Source organism: Periophthalmus magnuspinnatus, chromosome 5 (assembly GCF_009829125.3).
Source record: "Periophthalmus magnuspinnatus isolate fPerMag1 chromosome 5, fPerMag1.2.pri, whole genome shotgun sequence".
NCBI lineage: Eukaryota > Metazoa > Chordata > Actinopteri > Gobiiformes > Gobiidae > Periophthalmus > Periophthalmus magnuspinnatus.
Window position 1 is genome coordinate 30,547,100 of NC_047130.1, and position 19,498 is coordinate 30,566,597.

General features: G+C 42.0%; 1 protein-coding gene across 1 annotated transcript; it reads right to left on the reverse strand.

The window, feature by feature from the left end:
• Positions 1-998: 998 nt before the first annotated feature.
• Positions 999-17,836, reverse strand: wnk2 (WNK lysine deficient protein kinase 2). The gene is given in 29 exon segments (XM_055222015.1): positions 999-1,652; positions 2,294-2,595; positions 3,746-3,790; positions 4,321-4,395; positions 4,524-4,757; positions 4,834-5,066; positions 5,147-5,700; positions 5,793-5,857; positions 5,942-5,999; positions 6,083-6,882; positions 7,104-7,250; positions 7,339-7,381; positions 7,463-7,633; positions 7,722-7,838; positions 7,930-8,089; positions 8,183-8,232; positions 8,366-8,902; positions 9,464-9,598; positions 9,985-10,083; positions 10,268-10,366; positions 11,445-11,641; positions 11,880-12,123; positions 12,397-12,616; positions 13,077-13,165; positions 13,245-13,402; positions 13,842-14,062; positions 14,447-14,619; positions 16,909-17,124; positions 17,126-17,836. Coding segments are annotated over 29 exon segments (6,165 nt in total). The 5' UTR covers positions 17,549-17,836; the 3' UTR covers positions 999-1,352.
• Positions 17,837-19,498: the final 1,662 nt, after the last annotated feature.

The window sequence follows — 19,498 nt, forward strand, 5'->3', positions numbered from 1 at the left end:
TGTGTATTTGTCTTTTGTGAAGCTTGTTGTGCACTGCTTACACTTTTTAAGGCGCTATACAAATACAATTTGAATTAATGAAATCTTAGGAGATAGCATATTTCTGTGGGACGTCTGCAGCATACAATTGTTTGGACAAATCATCAACACAGTGACCTGCTAATGACTGTTTCCAACATTCATAACAAACTGCTCCTTATGTTTTAAAATATGAACTCCAAGGCAACAATATGTAAAGCTACAGATCTCTTCTGAGGTATGGATGATGTGGTGGGTAACTAGAGCACTTATTTTTACACCCATTTTCAACCTGTGTTCATGGAAGTTGTGGCGTGGAAAAAAGTGACCAAAAAAATGCCCTTTTACCAAGACTATTTTATGTGCGGCAACTTGATTTGTTTTTTTTACTCACAACCAAGTTAGGATAACTTTCTACTGTCTAAATGCTTCTCTTCACAACAAAAACTGCAGTTCAAGGCACTCTCACAGGTCTGTATTGAAAACCTGTAGATGAAGTTCAAGTTCATTCTTGTCCCCAAAGGATATCCAGTGTTATAGCTAAAAGCTTTTGCTGATAACTAATGAAATACATCTTTGTGATTAAGGAAGCAGATATTAAAACCCTATCCTATAGACCAGCGCAGGACTTCACAGTGACAATGTAATGGTGCCTAACAGTGTTGCAGAGCTGCAGCACCCACCTATAGTCTATTGTCTGTACAAATACCACAGCTATGTACAGGCTAGGTCTGTATTTACATGGCAGCTTACTTCATATGAAGGCAAATGCAGAGAAACTCCTCAGGGTTAGACAGTCACCCTGTACACGCACTACAACAAATGAAAATATTTTGGGAAAATTAAATAACAATATTCAATATTTAATTAAAATAATACAGTATTATGGTATGCATTGTATTGTCCACTAGATAAACTTGCTAAATTGATAAACCCTGTGGTCTTGCTGGTACACAGCTGTTTTTATCAGAAAAACCGGAAGGCTATCGTCATCACAATATAGTCAACAAATGCATGAAATGATCCAATTTGGATGTATTAAATTTTTTGAATATGGTTCCCTTCATAATTATGAATAGACTTCTCCACAGTATTAAAATATTAAGTTGAAGTAGTGCTGATACAGGCACCTATAATTTAGCAATAAGAAATATAGTTTCAATGTAGCTACACTCAAATCTATTTGAAGATGTGGCATTTGTCACAATTAAAAGCAGAGGTCAATATGTACAAATCATGCTGGTTGAATATATACAATATATGCACAGATGAAATGACCTTCTTGTCTTAATAATATTACTGTCATAGAGTTGGAAGACGCAAAGCTACTGCAGTTACTGAGTCCTAAGGTCATGAGGTGAACAAGGAGGCTGATGTGATGGAGATGTAATGGGACTGGGGAGGGCATCCAGGGCAGATGGGACAGGAGGGAAAGCAAAGACTGCTCCTGAGGGGTGGGGGTAGGGCAGCCCGGGCCCCTGGCTGACAGAGAGCTGAGAGGGCAAAGCCTGGAGCGGAGACACAGAAAGGGGGTAACAGGCACACAGTCCAGGGGAGACATGGTTCAACAGGGCACACCTCGAACCATCAGCTAAAGGAAGACTATAGGGGTTGTGATCCACCGCTGCCCACACCTGCAATATCAACATACAGAGATTAAATTTTAAAATGGCTGTGATTTAAGCCTCAACACAATACTTGAACACTAAATATTTGGAACATTCTTTATGAAGATAATTTGATGTCATTCTGTGCATACAGGTAAAGCTGCCATTGAGACAGGTAGTGTGCCCTCCGCCATGCCAATTTACGACTCAAGTCAATGGAAATTCTAGCTAGCTTGCAGAAAGGATGCATGTTTTTCAAGGTTTTCTAGTGCAATAGAAACATCTACAATAAAATGGCGTGGCTTTCAAGAGTTTTGTCAAATTCTGAAGAGGCGGACATAATATATAATTGCCTGTGTGGTAGGAAGATAGATCGCAGAAGTCTTCAAATAATCCTTGCTTGCAATTCATTTGTTTATAAGTAATCAAACTATTACAACATTACTGATTCTACAATCTTACAATCCAAGAATTTAATGAATCCCTGGAGAATAAAACATACATTGGAAGTATTAGACTACATGCAGGACTGGTTGACATGTGAACTGCCCATGTTGCCCAGGCTATGTCTACCTGAGTTTAAATTGTTTTTTTGTATTCTTAATACTATACTTAATGTTCTGATATTTCAGTTAAAACAGACATTTAAATTACATTTAAAAACATACACTGGAAACATTAGTCTGCTGTTGTTGATGCTTTGGGGGCATCTCTTCATAAAGCCGCTGCCCACTGATGCTGAGAGAGTTTGTCCTGGGACGATGGGTTACGATCAACACTTCTTTGGCCCAGTCATCCATGAGCCTCTGCAGGTCCTCACACAGGACGTGTTCTGTCACACTGTAGGAGCGCGTCTTGTTGTTGCTGTTGTTGGCCTGAGCCAGACCTATGACTGGCTGATGAGGTGGAGGGGTGGTACCAGAGGGGGGCGGGTGAGGCTGACTGAAAGCACCAGGTCCTGCACCAGACCCTGGGAAAGACATAACAGAGATGCTTGAACTGAACTGAGATTTTCTTGTGTCCATGGGAATGTTATAGTTTTGCCTGTAATCTTCCACAGTAAACTTATCCATCTTGCAGTTATTCAATTACAGGTGTTTTATTACTTAAAAACTACTTGAAAAACTTGTATTCTGTGATTGGGGTCACATCTACACTGGTCAGAATTATAACTTGGCCTGGTATTGCCTCCTCCAGTTTTTAGATAAATCTAATGGAACAGTTCAGGCAAAGACATAATATCATTATGAACTTTTACAGTTACATAATTCCAGTGGCGGGTTGTCAGGGCAAGCAAGGCCTTCTCTGCTGGCCTAAACATGCTTAGAAAATTGTATTTATTTTATTTTCATAAATATGTAAACAAAAATATTCTCTGTTCTATGTCTTTATGTCATATTATATCCACTTTGTTGAGTGGCTACCAATGTTGTTTATTGTGGTAGAGTTTTTATTATATTTTTTATTTCAGCTAGCTTGTGTTGTCAGGCAAATTTCATTTTCCTGGGACCTTCAGAATAAACAGAGCAGGCCCTGCTAGCTATAAGGTCCAACACAAACTGGCACTTAAAGCTACGGTGCGTTTCAAAACATTTGGAGACACTTGAGTGGCCCAGTTTATAACATTAATAATAACATGGCGCATTGAAGTGACCTCAGTTAAAACTGCACTAAAGTTCATTCAGTCTCAGCTGCGCCACATTTTCAGTAATTTGTTGTTGTATAGACTACTGTCAAAACATGCAAATGCCCTATTTACTTTATTTTCAAAGAATAGTTTGTTTTGTTATTGTATGGTTGGTGTCTTATCTGCAACATTGTGCAGTCTATTGGACAGACTTGTTTAATCTCACATAGCATAATTTTGGTGGCATCTTGTTTGGCATCTTTAAATTACATTTTTATTTAAGATTTTTTACAGTGTCTGTGAACTTAGTTTCCTGCTCTTAATTGTGAATGCAATGCATGCTTATTAGTTTTAAATGCTCCTGAAATTAAGTGTCACTTGACTTGTCGCTTGAGCCTATATTGAGGTAATTTGTGCTGAAGGCCCAAGGGTGAAATGCACGGCCCGCCACTGCATAGTGCATAGCATTAATTAAAATGATCATAATACATACTGGTGCCACGGTCTTTGCCCAAGCACAGTCGCTTTAGTGTTGTCCCTAGAATACAAAAGTTCATATTTATACACTGCGCATTCCAAGATGTAAAGAAAATTGCTTCTAAAAGCTTACACCAAAATGTACAGAAGAAAACATAAATAAGCAATAAAGGTACAGCGGTTCTCAACTACAATCATGCTGCTGAGAGAGGATCAAACAGAAAAAGGTGAGTTTTAACGTGATGAGTCTGTAATCTGTACATATAAATGTAGCCATGCAAATGCTTGGACCTCACAGCGTTCCAACACAGTGCACTAATGTTTACGCCGAGTTATTCAAACCTTTTATCAAGGCCAGAGGGTCAATGTTCACTACAGCCACAACTGGTTAAACAAGGACCCAGAAAACCTCACAAATAAACATGATTTTAATGATGTGTAATTAAAATTACAGTAGGTAGCTAAAATTGTCTAAGGTTTGAATAAACAATGGCTTCCTTGCAAAAAAGCATTATGTATTATGACAGAAAAAGCCCAACAACTCTATAGCGAATAAGAGATACAAACAGATAGATAAAGACACGGGCCCACTCAGAAATCTAGCGCGAGGCTTGTTACTGGATTTATAAGTCACACTCTTGGTCGATGGAGGGTAATTAGACCAGCCTGCAGAACGATATAATCACAAATGTACACACCAGAGTGAGATGAGCACATGTCTGAAATATCTACAATATTAAATGGATGTTCAGGTTTACAGTTTGGAAGTTAAATAATGAATACTGCTGTATCACCTTGTGCCGGTGGAGCGGCGGTGCTACTGTCTCCGTGATGACCAGAGTAAATGTTGTCAGAGGAGAAGGAGCCTTTGAGGGAGCAGGGCTGTTGTGTATGCACTGGCTCTGAAGTGGATGTGGGCAGGTGACTGGTGCAGGAGCGCGGGCGGCCCTGACTCGGGAAGGGCCCTTTGGCTGGAGATCCATTCAAACTCACTACAGTCTCACCTGCTGCAGCACAGGCTGCAGTGGCTGGAAACAGCAACACAAACAGTTAATCAGATTTGCAATGTTCACCACAGTTACCTGGACGTGAAAAGATACTAACAGGCCTTGCTGGATTCATTGGTCCTGGTTTTGACATTTCTGAACTGCTGAACCAAAGGGCTGAGGAGTTTGCCTGCCTTAAGCCTGTGTTTGCCGGATCTCTTTCTGCGGGCTGCAGGTGGAGCTGTGTGGGAGAGTGCTAGGCCAGGGGGTGGGGCTTTACCAAGGCGTCGATAAAGCAGTTCCACTTCATCTCTCTGGTGGGCCTGCAACTCCGAAATCTCCCGCAAATGTCTGAAAAGATGAAGGAATAATAACAGAGAGACTGCCAATAAACATAAATAAGTAATAACACTAGAGGCATTTAAACAGACTTTTCCCTGAGCCTTTGTAACTCCCTCTTGATGTCAGAGTCCTCCATCTCAGAGTCATTGTCACTGCTGCCATAAGCAGAGCCGTGTACCCCTCCGTGATGCGCTGGAGAGTCCGAGCTCTGAACACTACTACTGCGCCCCGAGCGACGCAGGAAGGCCACCGCCCTCTTCATGAGGTCACTTCCTCTTCGCTCAGAGCGATTGTGCTGGGACGGGGTGCATGGGGGCAGCTTTGCAGGGCTGCTTTCTGCCCCAGAGTCAGAGGATATAAAGCGGGCATGAACTGTGACATCCACTGGCACAGAGCTGGAGGTTGGTTGGGGCGGAGTGTCCAGGTAGAAGTCTGGTGGTGCAGAGTAACGACTGCAGCGCGTCCTCTGTGTGATCTCATCCTCTGTGCTCACTACAGAGAAACGGCCGATAGTCGTGGAGGGAGCCAAGACCTCCACCTGCTCCACCAGGTACCCCACAGCCTGAGGTGGAGAGACCACACTGCTCCAGCTCCTCTGCTTCACATCTCGTCTGTTAGCCACTTCAGGCGGGACAGAGATGATCTGAAAATAAATAGAGCAGTCTGTTGATCACAAGCCTTTCCTGCACTAACCAGGCCAACAAAACATAAAGATGTAAAAGCACAGAAGTATACCTTGAACCGGCCTCTTGTCCCAGAGCAAGAAGCAGAATGAGGGACTTGTCTTCTTGACAGTGAAGCTACAGAACATTCATTGAACACATCATTGTGAAACTCACATGTTAATGTTTGGATAATAGTTAAAGGAATGACTGTGTACATACCACACACTGCAGAATCACTGAGTGTGCTCAGACTATCTATTCTCTCAGGAATCTGCGGCTTTCGGGGACAAACAGCAAGTAAAAAGATTATTACAATTTAAAACTCAAAACAATAATGATTATATTTATTTTATGACTCACGAGCTGTTCGCCTGCCCGATAGCGGCCTTCCCCAATGGGCCCTGGGGTGCTGTTTCCGGACCCTATTGTGGCACTGTCTGGACCTGGAGGTGACTGTATGTACTCAGTTCCTGATCCTGGGGTCTCTGCAGTGCTGCCTGATGGATACATAGGAGCGTATTCCTGATAAAGTAAGTTCCTCAGCTTCTCATCCAAGGTTTTTATAGTGCTGTCCACAAAGCCCCCACGCCCCACTCTGCCCTCTGCGTCAGACTCTGTGGTCCCTGCCCCGTGCTGGGAGGGTGCTGGGCTCTGGGGCAGAGAGGACACTTTTGTCACATTGGAGAAAGGCTGGTGCAGCACCACAGGCTGTTGGGGCCGATCACGTGCTGCAGATGTGTAAGCCAAAGACAGAGGCTCTTTGGATAGAGTTGGCTCATGCAGAGGCAAAGGGGTGAGAGGAGAGCCTGTCTGAGGGCCGCTCACATCCAGAGACAAGACCAGAGGACAGCAGGGCAGCTCCTCTGCTATAGTTGTGGGATGGGGGAGCTCTGCTAATGGCTGGACAGTGTTAATGGGGGAAATGGAACCCACAGGAGAGGCCTGGGACTCCTCCAGAGGCAGCGGCACCTGTGAGATAGCACTGGCAGCTGGCTCCACTGGAAGGACTGACTGTAATGTGGGAGGGGCAGACACAGGAGGGGACAGAGTAGCTAAAAGCAGGGGGTCTGTGTTGGACATTATCGGAGGACTACAGAAGCCATAGACATCATATGGAAATCCTCCACTTCCACCAGACATTGTGGAAGATGAGCCATCCTCTGCAGAAGAGAAAAGATTTTTTTTATGAGCTCATGAGTGAAAATCTTTGACCAGAACTTTATGCTAAAAACTGCTGCTTTCAAAATAGTGTAGTAGGGGTAGGTGAATGCACAGTAAGTTTGTCATTTTCCCTTTTCACTCTGTAGCCAGAAGATGGTGCTATTGTTTAACACAGGAGACACATTTAGTACTAAGCTGGTACAGTGCTGCAGACAGTCACCTCTGAGGGTTGAAGGTTGTCTCGCTCCAAAGTCGTCCTGGGCTGGAGCAGAGGTCCCAGGTGACTGCGCTGTGGTGGAGGTGGTCTCCTGACGGGGGGTCTCTTCTACAGGGCAGATTATGAACCATCTTTTTCCAGTGTGAAGAACTGCAATTACAGCAATGAGATTATAAAACAGTGACAGAAATCTTTAAAATCTTTGTTTATTTAGGTGTTTTACTGAATGATGTTTTACCATTTTGTTGGTAGACAGGCTGAAAAGCACCAGTCTGTTGACTCTACAATGTTTAAACAGTTATGTGTCAATAAATATAAAAATGCAAAAATGTCTTAATGTATTTTAATGTCTTCTCCTATACCTCCCCAAGCTGACTGTCTGAGGTTTGGCCATGCTTGGGACTACAGCTCAGCACAGCCACTTTCTCTCCCTCCGTGTTTTCATGCAGCATATCTTCAGCCTTATCCACTATGTCCTTCAGCTGGTCAATGAAGATCTCCTTCTCTATCAGTAAGATAAAACCATTTTCCACCTGGAAACCAATAAACATAAATTTCTTTAAAACACTTTTTTTTTCTTAAGAGAAATTAGAAAAAGACAATGAGTGTAGCTAAATTAACCATGTAAGTGGCTATTTCTTCTGGAGCGTCTCCATCCAGGTCAAATTTAAAAGTCACCATTTTGTGGTTGTGAGTTTCAAGCTGACATTCAACCATTTTATCACCGGTGTTTGAAACCTGTGTATATAATGACAACAGGGAATATCAGGTATAATGCTTTTTTTTTTTTCAAAATGTATCTATGCATCACATATCTACAGTGGCTCACATTGAGCATGCTCAGTTTAGGTTTGCTGGTCTTCTCTTGACGCGACCGTGTTCGTGCAGATTTGCGGTGTTTTTTATGCTTTCCATCTCCCTTTCCCGCACTGGCAAGGCTATCATAGCCATCGCTATATTCTTTACTAGATGCTGCATCAGAATTTACACTATAAAAGAGGCAAACAAATGTTAAACTTGTTTACAACTCACTCCAGTAGTTATTTTATCAGTTTCATGACTTAAGTTCAGATGTTAGCCACCTGTCAAAGCAGTAGTTTGGTAATGATGTTGGTTTCTCCTTCAGCAGATCCTGTGGAAATAATAAATAATAATGACCCTGTTTTGCATTTGCCATTATGTGAATTAAATTGCTCAACTGACAATTAAAGGTAAATTTAAATGATGTTATTGTATATACTGAGAAAATTTGGCTTCACCCGTACCTCTAAACAGTGATCTTGTTGTAAGGTGCTGGATGCAGATGTAGCTTCCGTGTTTTGCTGTGTTGGGGGCAGGCTGGCACACTCGGGCAGAGACACAGTGCTGAGGATGCCAGCAGGCTGCAGAGCTGCCATCTGAGGAGTGGCTGCAGTTTGTGCTTGTGCCAACACAGCAGTAGCAGTCGGGGCCGCCCCTGGGAGGGATGGTGCTGAGGTCGGAGGTATCACTGGGTCTGCAGGGGGGCTGCTCTGATGGTCCGTTTGGATAGAGAGGACTGATGTGTGGGGGCCTGCTGTCTGACACACTGCAGCAGGGGGAGGCAGGTTTGGTGGGGAGCATAAACCTCGAGAATGTAATGGAAGTGGGGTTTCTGCTGAGACTGAGTCAGGGACTGTGCCTGGACCTATTTTCTGAGAAGCTGCGGCGGTTTCTTTATCTTCACTTCCCACGTGGGGAAACTGAGCAGGTGGAATAATGACAGAGGGGGCCAAAGCTGGGAGCTGATCTCCCAGATTCTTCAAAGGAGTGATCACATGCACCTGCAAGTGCAGAATTAATCATTATAATCAAAGTTATATATATATATATATATATATATATATATATATATATATATATATATATATATATATATATATATATATATATATATATATATATATATATATATATATATATATATATATATATACACATATATACACATATATATACATATATATATATATACATATATATATATATACATATATATATATACATATATATATATATATATATATATATATATATATATATATATATATATATATATATATATATATATATATATATATGGCATGTTTCCATATCTAATAAGAACAAATGAACATGTTTTAAAGCTTTTCAAGCAAGAAAAAATGTGTTTATATATATATATATATATATATAAAACAAATTTTCAGATTTGAGTTAAAAAACAATGAGATGTTCTTCATATCATAAGATATACAGTAAATGCTGTAGATTGTGGAGACACATCTAGATCAAAAAACTTTAAAAATCAATTATTGTCTCAGAATATCCTCAACAAGTAACTGAGAACTGAGTCAAATATTCACCTGGACAGGCTGCTGCCCAGTCAGGAGCTGCTCATGGTGCTTATCAGGGTAAGGGGTGGGTTGAACCTGGGAGAAAGGCAAGAAGTGAGGGGGATGGATGCCACATGAGCTTGTGTGGGATCCAGGGTAGTTCTGCTGCAGGGACACAGCAGGCAACATGGTGGGAACAAGCAGTGGACTAGAGAGTGTGACAGAGGGAACATGCAGTGCAGTGAGGGGCAACAGAGGGGTGTGGGTGGACGGATGGAGGGATGTGTTCAGAGGGAGAGTGAGATGGGCTGTGGGTGAACAAAAGGGACTGGGCAGGACAAATCCACTGCTTGGATGGGTGGATGATAGAGGAGAGAACAGAGAGGGCTGGTGAACCCCAGTGTCTGTGCCTGGGTATGGTGAAAAAAACTGGGAAAGAAAAGGGGAAAATGATACAAAATGAAAAGGCCAACTAGTCGACACACACAACATTCATAAGCCCTGAGCTTAGAGGTTAGTTTAGTTTTATGTGTGGATGCTACAGCACATACCTTTGTATTGATCTGCAGCGGCAGCACAGGCACTGAATATGAGGGGTTAGCAGACATGTCTGGAGGACTTGGGTAAGAGGAGGGCACATCGCCGGATACCTGCTGAGAAAGTCATTCAAATAAATCCAAAGATTCACAGACTTGTCAGGTAGAAATGTTCGCAAAGAAAGGTCAAGTGTTATATTTGGGCACAGGTTGGGGATGATCATGGCTTTACAATAATCTCACAATGAAAAAGAGTGGATAATGTTACTGTTGTTCTCATCCGAATTTGTTGCTGTACCTGTTCTAGTTGCTTAAAGAGCTGGGTCTGTGGAGGAGTGGGAGCTGATAAAGAAGACAGGTTTTGTGCTGTTGTTATGGTCTCTGGAGCAGAAACTGTCTAATGAAAACAATAGAAAAAGGTACATTTAAATGCATATGTAACAGCAAAGTACATATCACATTTAATAAATAATTGCAAGCAACTGCTGTTGTCAAAAGCAAAGAGTCTAAGGACGCTACATACTCTGGCTAGCAATACTGTGAGGCAGGGATATGCCTTGTTGTCTGACATACCAATGAACCTGGTCTGTCTTCAGTTTCAAGTGGAAACACACAATTCTCACTCTGATTTTTAGGCAAAGGCAATGGAAGATCCACACCCTCACTGCTGTCATCAAACAATGAAAGAGGATCTGTTTGTTGGTATGGCGACCAAGTAGCTTGAAGAGTGGGGGAACTGGTTCTGCGCCCCACAATGTGATGGAGACAGTGGTCCAGTAAAGTAAGATCTTTACCTTCAAGCAAATGCTTTGACTGTTGTGAAGTTGGAGAGGAGCCCACAAAATGAGTGCTTGAGTTGAGTGCACAGTCTGTGTGGCTGGAGGTGTCAGAAGAGGAGGCATAGAACACCCAGTACAGGCAGAAAAGCCCTGTGAATGAGACCGCCCTGCTTTAGCCTTGTCTTTGAGGAGGAACATGCAGGCCTTGCAGTGGTGCTGTGACTGTGGGCTCAGAGACTGTAAATCCAGAGGTCGAATGGGAGAACTCAAATGGCTGAATGCTGACTCATATTGTGGGCGGATGGGGAAGATGTGAATAGGAGATAGTAACGGGTGATTGTTCAATTTTGATCTATAGGTTCTACAGGAGTCTTTTTCGTCAGGATCCATCAAACGTCCTCCATGGTTCAAATTTATTTTCTTACAGTGCATTCTGCAGTGGCCCATCTCTACCAGGGAGGCACTCCCCCGCCTGGGAGACTGCCTAGTACTTTCAGTGAGGAGTGGGTAGTCATGGCAAAGTAATTGCTTGTTGTTGTAGCTCTAAGGCATTTAAGTATAAAAATATGTTAATTGTTATACAAAAAAGTAAAACATCAGAAGTGATACACTTACAGTTTGATGACTGTATGGCTCCTGGATGTTTGAAATGGGATGCGGATGTCCTGTCCCGGGCTGAGGGCCTCCCTGCTGTACCTGTGTAGAAGGTGCAGTGTAGGTCTCTTGTGGGGCCGGTGCTCCTGTTTGCTGGTGGGACCCCTGCAGCAGTTGAAGGTCAGCCTGTGCAGGGGGGCTGGAAATCTGAGAGGAGGGCTCTGGCAGAGACTGAAAGGGTACATTCTGTTGGGTCTGGTGTTCGTCTAATTGGATGGTGGAACTCACTCCAGTGTCAGCTGTAATAACGGAAGAAAACATAACTTATGAAAATGTCCTCTGCTGAAAGAACACTCAAAAGAAGGACGGACGAGCGATGCTTCATTGAAATGCACAGGTGACAAATGATGTTTTATCATTGCTGATTGAAGCTATAATACAGACACTGTGACTTTCTATTTACATTCTCCACTATGGAACTGTACTTCCAAGTTATATTCTGTTGTTGTAATATGCGTGCATTTATAAGAGTCGTACATGTGGCAGGTGCAATGATGGGCACACTGCAGACCAGTGTGTGTGGCTCTGCCTCCTGCTCCTCACAGTCTGGGGCCAGACTGGGAACAGCTCCAGGGACCTGCAGCAGGTTGGACTGAGGCTTCTTCAGTGCTTCTCCATTTGTCTCTCTGCGCTCTCTCCTCCATTTGATCAGAGCCACTCGGTCCCGAATGGACTTACTCACAATCTTCACATCACACTCCAGAAAAAACCCAGAATCGACCTGTGGGAAGAAGCGTTCAAACAATGAGTTTACCCCCTCAAAGGGCTCATGTTTCAGTCCGTGCAGTCACTGTGCTGCTCTCTATGTTAGGTTACTGACCAGTATGAGATTACATGCTAATGGTATAGTGGACATGAACTCATTTTTTTTACTACTTAAACTTAAATAACCTCAATAAAAGTCTCGATTAAAGACAAAAATATTGAACTGGAAATATAACATTAATTTCAATGTACTATTTCAGTGCTGACTCTTTTTTTTTTTTTTTTTTACCATTTCCTGAGCGACCACTTCCGGGACCTCATTCACCAAATCAAAGGTAAACTCAATGGCTCCAGTGTCCTTGTACTTTCCCTTCAGCTTTTTGGCGTCTTCCACCCAGAGCTTCAGAGCAATAGTCGTCTTCTCCCCATCATCCTCCTCGTTGAGCTCCACCCTCACGCCTGTGTCTTCAGCGAAGAAAGCATGGTTTAAAAGGTCTTTAATGGAGTACCTGCAAGAGTCACAGGAACTGTCAAGTGATAGAAGTTGTGCATTTGGTTTGGACAAAGGAAAAAATAGTGGCTGCAATATAAAAAAAAAAATCTACTAAAAGTACTACTACTACGCATTATTATTTACAAAACCTGACAACCAGATCTCTACAAACATGTTCTGAAATGAATGAAATGCTTGATTAAATTAAACAGTTCATATTACAGCTGGGCCACATCATATCATGGGTAATATATTGTGATATGGGAATGACATGAAATTGGACAAACACTACAACTGATTTTCCTTTCAGTTGTAAAGCAGACAGACAGAAATTGTGAGATTAGATTTGAGGAAAGGAATCATATCACCTTGCCCTAGTTCATATTTCAGCTTTTCTAATATTATTTTATATATTATTCTATAGGAAGAATTTAAAATGTGCACTCTGAACTAAATATGATAATACAGTTACTCACCGTTCTTCCCATTTATGACAGATACACTCCCCTATAATCTCCTTTATCTCTGGGTCGCTCACTTTGCTGTAGCTGGCTGGTTTTACCCCCTACCATCAACCAGAGAACACACGTATTAGAAAAAGCATGTGTATAGACTTTTTGTATACTGACAGCACGGCTACCCACACTGGTGACTTTGCGGTAGATCTGAGCGGCATTTTGGCATTCAGAGTAGGGGTATTCAGAAGTGGCCATTTCTAACATGCACATGCCGAAGGCGTAGACATCAACTGCCTCGTCATAGTGCTCCTCATACATCTCCGGGGCCATGAACTCAGGAGTGCCTGGATCATTCAATTATAACAAAAACAAGTGATTAAACTCTCGGTTCTCAGGTATCAGAGTTCACCCTTCAGAGAAGTTATACAATCAAAAAGACTCAAGGTCGAAAATCCTAATTTACTTAGAATGTAGACTAGACTAATAAATAATGTGCTATTTAAAATACTGAGCTCAAATCATTTTGTAAGTATAATATAATTTCAACGTAAAAATGAAATAGGATTGATTATTAAACTTATTGTTGATATTTCATCTTAATACACATGTTTAACCTTTACTTTTTTCTTGTGTTGGGGTTATTATAGAACTCATCAAATAAATAGGCTTTGTCTGTTTAGTCTCTATATTATGCATACAGAACATATCTCTGTGCAGATTGCTAGAATAATTTTGCTTCCATACATTTAAACGTGTGTATCTCAATAATTTTGATTGACTAACCAATGACACTTTTAGCAAATGAAGCCCTCTTGAGTGTGGCCAGACCCAAATCTCCAATCTTGACAGAACCGGTTGGCCCGGTGATGAAGATGTTGTCACATTTGAGGTCTCTGTGGATGATGGGGGGTGTCCTGGTGTGGAGGAAGTGAAGCCCCTTCAGGATCTGCCTGCACCAGCTCCGCAGCACTTTTGGCTTCATGACCTTGAAGCGCTTTAGATAACTGACAAATAACAAAGATACTGCATAAATTCTTTATAAATGTGTTGTCATCCTGCATGGTCATTGTGTTTCATTTGAGTAATTTAATTTGAGTGCAATAATCGCTATCGCTAGGAATAACTTTAATACATTTTTGTTATTTGTGTATCTGTGTGTCTTGGCATAGTTGAGTTTGCTATCAGACATCTGAATTTCTGTAAGAGCAATCAATAAATCTAACTACATTTATTGACCAGTCAAATGAGGCCCTTCATTGAGAAATTAGAAAATGGGCATGTAACTGTATTTTGAAAGTAGCCTAAAAATCTATAAGTGAAATATTTTTGTGGCATTATTCAGTTTGATTAGATGTGAAATTACCAGCTTAAAACTGCATTGAACTCACGTTTTGAGTGTCCCTGAGGTCATCAGCTCTGTCACCAGTACAATGCACTTCTTCCCTTTCAGCTGTGTTTCCCAGAAGTCATAGAAGCGCACTATATTTGGATGTTGCAAGGCCTTCAACATCTCAGCCTCCTCTTTGAACCTTTGCCGCTCGACTTTGGACAGTTTCCGCTCCTTAAGGGGAAAATAAATGTGATTAAGGTGCAGATATTACAGACAGCTGTGACCTTTAGACTGTCTTGTTTTCGGTCTGCTCTAGTTTTTATTTTTAAGGTTTAGTTCTTTTTTGTCCTGGTATGGTCTAGTTTAATTCCAAATAAATAAATGTACTGATTTGTTCATACAACAAGTAAAAGGAAGTTGGGGAAGAACTTATCTTGATAATAAAATGATTTGCATTGTATCACTCAGTTATTTTCCTTGCCATGCTATTAAACAAAATCTGTATCCGCTCCTTGCATTGTACAACTGCCCTATGGCGCTTATTTCGACTTAATACAGACTTGGCATTTTGGATATGTAAACATGGGGGTCTGCTGAATTACTGTTGTGTCTGTCACCACGCACAACAGCAAAACACCTCTGAGCTAATACCTGTGTTTACATTTTTTGGCAAGTAAAATGTAATCTACGGAGAAGGCAATAAATGTGTCATTATAGATAAACAGATACACCTGAAGTACGAAAGCAGATTTACTTTATCAACCTTGAAGTAGCAAGGGTGACTTCTACTTACTACAGACATGCAAAACTGATTCTGTGCACAGTGGATCCATATATGTCTGTCTGCATCTACAAAAATAAACACCAAAGCTAGCAATAAACAATAACTACATATTTCGCACTACTGTAGAGCAACAAACACTATAAGAATGACACCTAATTGGCCTTAATAAAACTAGTGACCACAGAGGTACAATCTACAGACATTGAGAAATTACATAATGGGAATGATGAGTTCAAGTGTCCAGGACTCCAGAATATCCTGTGTCTGTATTGATTATGGATTACTGCTAAGGTTTCCAGTTTCATTGTCAGACTTGATGCAGTGCTTTGTATAGTGCACTATAACCGTTTTAGGTCCTTTTATTCACACAATAGTTCAAGTTTGAGGGTTGGTTATTGAGACTTGTGAAAGAAGATCCAAACAGGGTGTGGCTTATACACCACAGCACCTCAGTCTTTCTATGTCATGCTTGTTTTGAATAATGGACGCACAATGCTGCCGACTCTATAAATACAGACAAGTTTTGCTGCGTATTGGACATTACATTTTAGAGCACTGTCCCAAACTGAACCTCCCTCCTCTCTCTCCTCACCGCTCTGCTGCAGAGAGCTACATCAGCATAAAACAGCCTCTACACTTCTCTGTGTGACAGAAGGAATATATGTTTAGTAATCATAACAGACCCATCAAACAAGACAAATATTGTGAAACACAGCCAGATACTACTCACACTGTGAACAGGCACTTTGCACTCACTTTTCTATTTGATAATTTATCATCAAAATGCACCAAGCAAATACTTATTAAGTGCCTTACCAGACTTCTATCCTTCTGTAAACCAATGTGTTAATGAAGCAGTTTGATTCATTGTTTGCTTTGACAAAAAGACACAAAGACCAGTACATGAGGAGAGTAATCTCAGACCCCAAATTAACACACTTAAATGTTTACACATATGCTTCAGAATATGGCCTATAATCATGTAATAAAAACATAACAAATAATATATTCCCTTCTTAAATATTAACAGTTTTCAACGATATGTTAATGTATATGTTGTTTAATATATATATTGTTTTTTCTTTCTTTTTTCTAGTGTGTTTTCCTATAAATTAACACCTGTTTTGTATAGACTACTCGTATATCTAAAGTTGTATTATTAATAAAGCTATTTGCCCTATCCTAAAAGGGTACCCAGGGCTTCAGATCTGTAATTCTATTGGCTAATCTGTACTGCAGACATGCCTACTCTGATCATAAACTGATCATTAGATTACAACACAGATTAGTGACGCAACAGTCTGCTACGGTGAAGCAATTCAAAATCCACAACTGATACCCTTCAATAATTATTCTCTATGAGTGACAGGGACGGGGGTTAGTTTCTTATTAGTGTGGAGCAAAAAGCTTGGTATAGTTTAGACTAGACTTTCTATGGGCATAAATAAACTATGCAAAGGTTAGGTCAGGCTAAATAAGGGCATGTTCTCTGTGACTTAAAGTACTGCTCTGTGATATAGGCTCCAGCCTGCATCTCTCTATGGCCTTAAAAAGCCTCATGTGGACTGATGCACACATAAATAAGAACCATTAAATGTGTTGGACTTAGAGAGGACACAATAAATTATGTGTAATGAAAACACTCTGGGTCAGATGAAGTGGACTGTATTATGCATGTTTTAATCTGTCATTTATGGAATCATTTAGGGCTTATGACAGGGATGCTAAAAACCCACCTGCAGTTCACACCAGGCCACTTCCACCCACGTGTCAGTGTCCAGACCTTTATACACCGTCTTGAAGGAACCCCTTCCGAGTTCGATGTCAAACTTGAGGAACCGTCCCCCAGGTGAGGTGGACACCGCTTTCATCCCGGGCTCCTCTTCATTCTCGTCACTTCCGGCCTTCCCTGTCACATCCAAAGCCGCGCTGTCAGCTTTGGGCTCCGGCTCGCATCTTTCCCCCCTTGCCCTCATCTGCGTTGGCGCTGTCTGCGGCACTGTCCTTCAGAGCTACATGGCTCTCTGTGCTTGAAATGTCCTGGTTACGGGTTCGACTCCGGCCCACGATGGTGCGCAGGTCTATGGTGAGCACAGAGCTGGTGTTGGCAAAGTCCAGGGGGTCCAGGTGCTGCTCCTCGGAATCGGACATCCACATTGTCCTGCGGATGAACCTCTGCCGGACCAGCCCCCGGTAGTCTGTGGAGGAGTCACTCGCTCCACGCACGGCTTCGTTTTGGATGTTGACATTGTGGTCCGTCCCGTTCACACAGACAAGCCTGCGAGTATTTCCAGGGCTGTTCGTGTCTAAATTAGGTGCAGAGGAGAACGCTGACCCCCGTGGCGGATTTAGGCTTGAATCCTCCGCCGAATTCATCCCCGTTAATTATTCAGCCTTCACCGGCGACATTGCGTAATGACAACAGCTCTCCCGGACTCTGTAAGAGTTTGCCGCCTACCTGCAACATTCACAATGACGCAGTTCATGAGCGTGTGTAGCCCTAGGTCTTCAGTATCTTACGCTTAGGGCAGTGTGGGTCTGTCTCATCGTGCCGCGCGCTCTTGGCCGCCTCACGCCGCGGTCCTTCTGCTCCCTGCAGCAGAGTTGACAGCGCAGACCTATTCTTGTCCAATCTGGCTTCATTGCCTCTTTACCCCGTGACCTCATCCGATAAGCCCAAGACGCACCGCAGCATGCCCGTATGTTAGAGGTCACACTTATGTCCAGAAACTATTACTCATTTATAGAGACATTATTCCCAAAGACGTTACCATCCGTGACAAAAAAGATGCAAGTTGGAATCACGAGTGAAAATCGGAATCATCTCCAGGAAGTGTGACCTCAGCATCCTCGCGTTGCTCCCATAAAACTCCACAATGTTCTGAGGCAGCACTGGGCTGACAGACTCCTCTCAGCTCCTCACTGCGGCATAAAGTCTTTCACTGCCTTTCACCATTCTCCTCCTCCGTCCGTGATTTTCAAAAATCTCTCATGTTTCTGCTTTGGAAAAGTGAAGGTTTGACGCACTAGCCCACGCCCCGAGCAACAACGCGTATCCAATGAGTCTGCACGTTTTTAGGCGGCACCCAGAGCCTCCATCACATCACATGCAGCGTGGACCACACCGCTGTCCGTCCTTCGCGTAACGAGATAAGCCTCCAATGAGCTACTGGCACTGCAAGGAATTATGGGCCACCGGAGCATTTCTTAATGGTGCGCAATGAGTCAGGTATGGGCTGGTAGGCCTGGATAAGGACAAGAAATAAATGATTGTTGCAAGAAGATTTCAATTAAGATATCACCGGTGTTGTTGTTGTAATCCTTTTTACATCCAGAAATAGTCTTGAAAGATGCCTTGCTTATGCGTCAAGACAGTGCAGAGAAAATGTTTGGAGAACAACAACCATGCAGTGTGCAGGTGGAGCAGCCTGCCTATCTGCATGTATGATATTTAACCACTAGATGGCGCCAAAGCCCGGCGCACCTCCAAATGAAATGTCGGCACATGAATTATCTGCTCATATTGCCTTATATTCATATTCATATAGCCTTATAATTTGTCATTGATTAGGTACTTCATAGGTTAATTGTTATATATCATATATGAGTATATTATCAAAATAGGCCTATTCTTCGTAGGAAAAACGTTTCTTAGCTAATGGTTCACTTCCATCATGCTTTTTTTTAACAATGTAAAACAGCCAATCTTTAAAGAAAAAAATAGTAGAAGTATTTATTACAATAGCATTTTAGTTTATGGTGTCATTAACATAAGCACCTGTTCCCCTGGGAAACAAGAGAATAATAGCAACCAGCCAGTGCAAGTTTTTACAATAGGCCTGAATGTGAATGTTTAAATAGTGTCTGGTCAGTGTCTTTTGTTTAGCCATTTGACTTTTGTGACTTCAGGGAGCAGCCCACTTTTTTCTTTGGTTCACTCTTTAATTAGGCTCTATCTATGCCCTATTATCAAATGTCCAATATGTGCTTAATATTGTCATTAATCTTTAACTAGGCTCTTTGCTGCATTTATGAATGAGGAATGTCAGGTTAGATCTCTGAAAGTTATATGTGAATGATTTACCAGAGAGTGGCTAGAACACAGCCACTAGGGGTCGCCAAAGAGCCTGACCTGATGTATCTGCTGTAATCCTGGAATGAAACGCAGCCTAATTATAGAAACAGTCATTTCCTAAATCTGCTGTGGGCCATTTTTGGACAACTGAAAGCGAAGGTACTAAACCAAAGTAATCAGTGGAATACCCTGGTACTTTCTTTCACAGGACCTACTTCCACCTCAGCAGCCCCCCTCCCTCTTGTTTGGAG